General features: G+C 43.1%; 1 protein-coding gene across 1 annotated transcript in view; it reads right to left on the reverse strand.

The window, feature by feature from the left end:
• LOC103255846 (guanylate cyclase 2G-like) overlaps positions 1–5,109 on the reverse strand; it is a 44,214-nt gene that overhangs the window by 5,131 nt on the left and 33,974 nt on the right. The window contains 3 exon segments of the mRNA XM_021710336.1: positions 995–1,188; positions 2,585–2,725; positions 4,122–4,309. Of these exon segments, the coding sequence (XP_021566011.1) occupies positions 995–1,188; positions 2,585–2,725; positions 4,122–4,309 (523 nt within the window).

Consider the following 5,109-nt stretch of genomic DNA (forward strand, 5'->3'; position numbering starts at 1 on the left):
GCTACCACGCCCGGCTGATATTTTGATTTATTGTAGAGATGAGTTCTCGCTGCCCAGGCGGGTCTCGAACCCGCGGGCTCAGGCAATCCACTCACCTCAGCCTCCCAAAGGCGCGGGATTACAGGCTGAGCCACCGAGCCCGGCTTATGTGATCTCTTTAAGGTTATCCATGCCATCCTTTTTTTCACCCTTGAATAGAGGCAAACACTGGGAGGTGACCACTGAGGACGTGTCACTGTGACGCCGACCTATACGATCATACTGTCTCCCAAATCTCCCTGGGCCCAGGACCAGAGGCAGAGGCAGAGCCCTGGCATTGTGATCCGAGCTGGGGCACTTACAGCTGCCCCCTAGGGGCGTGTGAGCGCAGGCATGTGCTACTGTCCCTGGAGTCATCATCTGACCCCATCTGCAGAGCCAGAAAATAGGGAGAGGAGCCCTCATCACCAGCCCCTGAAGGAAGCCAGATGCTTCCTGTTTTTGCTATCCTCTCCATCCAAAATGGTTTTTCATTCCGGGTGGCCACATTCCCGTGTCTCCCAGAGTAGCACCAGGCGGGTCATTGTTGCTGTCTCCTCTCCAGCCATGAGTCTGACAGTCTAAACTTGGGAGTCTGTCTTCACCCTGAACTGCCAAGGATCAGGATACAACATCCAAAGACAACCTCTGAAGGAGAGTAAGCACAAGTCTCTCTGAATCAGAAGGAAGTAGGTCAATGCCTCCTCTAGAAAAGTGTTTACTGTGAGATCAAATCATGGGGGGAAACAGAGGGAACGAGTGGTGAGTCTTGACAAGCACATACATCTGGGACTAATCAAGACCTTTTCCAAGAAAACAAACAGGAATAAGATATTGAGTTTCTGCCATGAAGTGACATAGGCTGAAACGGAGACTTCCTCCAGGCTGACGTCTGGGGTCAGGTCCGTATTCAGTCATGCCCTGGGGATAGCTGACAAGGAACACATGTGACTTCATAGCCGGGCAAGATATCTCCCCTTGTAAACATCGTAAGTTTTAATGATGTGATCGAACACACTGTACAGGTCATAGAAGAGCTTGACAACTTGCAGGGGGGAGCTGAGAGAACTCAGCTTTGTGAATCCAACCGTGTCAGAGAAAAAGATTGTCACGGACTCAAAATGTTCCGGTTCCACGGATCTTCCAGCTATGAGTTATTCTCCAATGAAGCTGAAACCAGAGAAAGGGATCATTTTGAACAAGATCTTATTCATCGTGTCCTCTATAGAGCCCTGCAAAGTCGCTCTCATAGCTCCTTTTGCTTCGATGGCTAGGTTTGGGGTTCACAAGATCTATTATCTAGAGGAATTCTTTGACATCCATTTTTCCACCTGCATTTTCTCTAAAGAGATATTTTATTTATTTTTTATGCTTTAATTTTAGAGTCATGAGGTACAAGTGAGGATTTACTACACAAGAAAGGTGCAGGCAGGTGAAGTTTGGGCTTCTAGAGGACCCTCGCACCCAATAGCAAACCTGGCCCCAGTGCATTGCCACGTGTCCTAGCCCCCCTTCCTCCCAACCCTAGCAGTGTCCAGTATCAGCCGATCCCACCTTGTGTTCATGTGATCAGTGACCAGAGCCCACTTATGAGTGAGCACATGCGGTATTCAGTTGTTTCTGTGACAGTAAACTGACTATGATGGTCTCCGGGTGCATCCATGTGGCTGTGAAGACCATGATTTTGTTCTTTAAAGAGAGACTTTAACTGATGGGTATAAATGGGGGGAGCGAGTCACATAATATCTTACAAAAAGGATTTTCTTTCGGTATATTTCTTATAAAGTTTGATTGTAAAGACCTAGCCTGCAGGTTTGGGAGCAAGTGTAATAGTTCCCCAATCCACAAATCAATATTTTTACTTCAATCAACCAATCTCACATTAAAAATCCCTGAACCCTTAGCTGACGTGGTGGCACATGCCTGTCACCCCAGCTACTTGGGAGGCTGAGGATCACTTGAGCCCAGAAGTTAAAGGCTGCAGTGAGCTATGATCACACACTGCACCGCAGCCTGGGTGACAGAGCAACATTCTGTCTCTTAAAAAAAAAAAAATGAATAATAAAAAAAGAAAAAATCCCCATCCCTGCTTCTTTGGTCAAGACACGCAAGAAGTGCACAGGAATTTTTACAGCAAATGCTTCTTCCAAGTGCTGAATGTGTGCACAGGTGAAAACAGAACCAAAAATGGAGCAATTTCTGAATCTGAAGTCATGGGTACATACTGTACCGTGCAAAGGATTTGGACAAACCGGGGAGCTAGCAATTAGTCGGACTCGTGAGACGCGAGCGCCATCTTGTGGCCACTCTGGTGTTGCTACATCCATCTCCGTTTGTGTAAAAGATTGATTACAGTCTCCATTCCCATGGATTCAGGGGGTTTTGCCTCCCTTTCCCTTTACAGGGTATACCAAATTACACACAAAATGCTTGATCCCTTTTATAAGAATCCCACATCCTCTTAGGAGAAGAACCATTGAAATAATCCCTCCATGTGGGGCTCCTTAGGTAGTGATGCTGCTGTTTCCTGCGTTTCTTTGTCAAGGCCTCCAGTGCTTTAAAATACCTGGGCAGTATTGTGGACAGAAGTTTCTCCACCTTCTTCTTCTCTGCCATCAGCTGGTTGGTCCTCTCTTCCACCACTTCCTCTAGGTGATTGGCATACATCTCCAGCTTGCTCATCATACTGTCTTGTAGATTCACATGGCTTTAAAAGAACCCAGACATAAGCGTTTTCTTCCAAGAACCTTAGGGCCACAGTGGAACACAACTTCCAACTACACATTCCAGGAAAACATTTCTTGCCCTTCAGGTTTCCTACTTAAGGGCTGCTGATAGACAACAGGGAAATGACAATGGCAATGAGGCCATGGGGCTGGACAGAGGCTGCCCTTGAACAGCTCTGTGAGCATAAATTGAGTCCTTCATTTCTCTGAGCCTGTTTACTCCTCTGGAAAGTGAGTCTGATAATATATACTCCACAGTATGTATTGTTCTGAGGACTGAGAGCGATAGTGTATACAGAGTGTCTAGAGCTCTGTCTGGCACCTTTGGGCCCTAAACAAATGGTGGTTTTCAATGGCCCATGCCCCACCTCCCAGCATGCCCCATGCCATTGAAGATGCAGATTTCAGGATGGGTCATTCAGTTCTTTTCAGATGGTCCAATGTAAGGGGCATTTCTAGATCCTGTAGGTTTTCGCTTTAGAAGGGTCTTCCGATAACTCACATAAATCCCTCATCTTTCAAATGAGGAGACTGAGACTTACATAGGAAATAGACTTGTCTTAGCACTAGGGGCCGTATTTTCTGAGTAAAAAGTCAGCATGTATCAACTGACCTGAGACAAATCCTTGTGTTAATTAGCTGGATTTACTCCTTTCACAAAGTATACATATATTGAAACTTCATATTATACACCATAAATATAAACAGTTTTTCATTTGTGAATGTTAAACACAAGATAAAAATAACTTTTAAAATGTAAAAGCTATTATGATCTGGAAAATGTGAAATATGAGACTATTGAGTTAAGAATGCATAGCTGAATGGCCCGGTTAAGAGTAGCAGGGCTCTTCCTACCAGTTCAAACTACCACTAACATTGTGGTGTCTTTATATAGTCAGTGTACCAAAAGATGAAACAATTATCCTGATGTGAAGGAAACTACTAGTGAGAAAACTCTTTGAGAGGCATGTATAATTTAAGTCATAACCTACTATGAGGGTGGTGAATAATTTTAACACATAGTCCAGTCCAAATTGATTAGTCTAACTCTTGGAGTGCTGATTTGAAAAAGATTCTGAGGCTACGTCAACACTCCCTGGGAAAGAGGGCCTTGATTGATTAGTGATGTCTGAAATGGACAAAGAGAGCGGTAGATCTGATCCATTTTTGTAACACTGATAAAAATAGAGAAAATTTCTCACTCCTCTTTAATCGCACATAGCACAGTGCTCCACATAGGGTTAGATACTGAGTGAGTACAGAAGGAAAGAAGGGAGGGAGGGAGGGAGGAAGGAGAGTCACATAGAACAATCATATAGTGTTAAATTCTGATAGTTAAATGAATAAGAGAAAATGTCTGTTGCACACCTAACTCACCCTTTGGGACTGACTTCTCGTAACAGTTTCTTGATGGAGGAGAAAGTAGGTCTTCTCTCCGGAGATTCATCCCAGCAGGCTCTCACCATGACCACGATCTTTTCATGGCCCTTCTCCTCAGACAGGGAAGGCCACAGAGGTGCCGATGCTGTGGGATCTTTCATTCGGTGGATGATTTCCGAAATTCACTTGGGGTTTAGATAGCCAAATGTCTGAACATTATGCTACTTAATACACTTCACTTTAAACAGTAATTGTGCTCTTAAATTTGTAAACTGAGTGTTTACATAAACAGAACAGATTTGAATCCCAGAGAAATCTGAATATTTTAACAGAAATATTTGGAATCCTTCTAGAAAATAAAGAATTCTAATGTAAAACTTTTAAGTATCCTCCGGATTAATCTGTTTTTAAATCAAGGCTTTGAAAGTAGAACTTTTCTTAAGGTAAGTCATACTCTATATGGACAATGTGTGAGCATTTGGTGTTGGAAACCCCAAAAGTGTGCCCTATGCCAGTCTTCATTCCATACAATATGTTCCAAGAAAGCTATTTGAACAAATAATATATATTAGCCTCGTGTTCTGCCTTCCTGTCCAATTTTATAAACCTACTTTTTCTCACTTCTTTATTGGCTTCTACAGTTTATTAAACATTGTGACTAGCCAGATGTTGTAAAGGAAATAATATGTTGAGAATGTATACATGTTTGGGGTATAAAAATAAGAAAAATACTGTGGGTCCAACAACATGGATGAATCTTAAAATGCATATTACTAAGTTAGAGAGACCAGTCTGAAAAGACTGTATACTGCATAATTCTGTTTATATGACATTCTAGAAAAGGCAAAATCATAGAGATAGAAAACAGATCAGAAGTTGCCAAGAGTTTGGAGAGGAGAGAGGGCTGAACGGTGGAGATCAGGTTATAGGGAAACTACTCTGTATGCTACTATAGAGGTGGATATAGGACACTATAAATTTGCCA

This window comes from Carlito syrichta, unplaced genomic scaffold (genome assembly GCF_000164805.1).
Source record: "Carlito syrichta isolate Samal-C Ts95f unplaced genomic scaffold, Tarsius_syrichta-2.0.1 Scaffold288451, whole genome shotgun sequence".
NCBI classification, from domain to species: domain Eukaryota; kingdom Metazoa; phylum Chordata; class Mammalia; order Primates; family Tarsiidae; genus Carlito; species Carlito syrichta.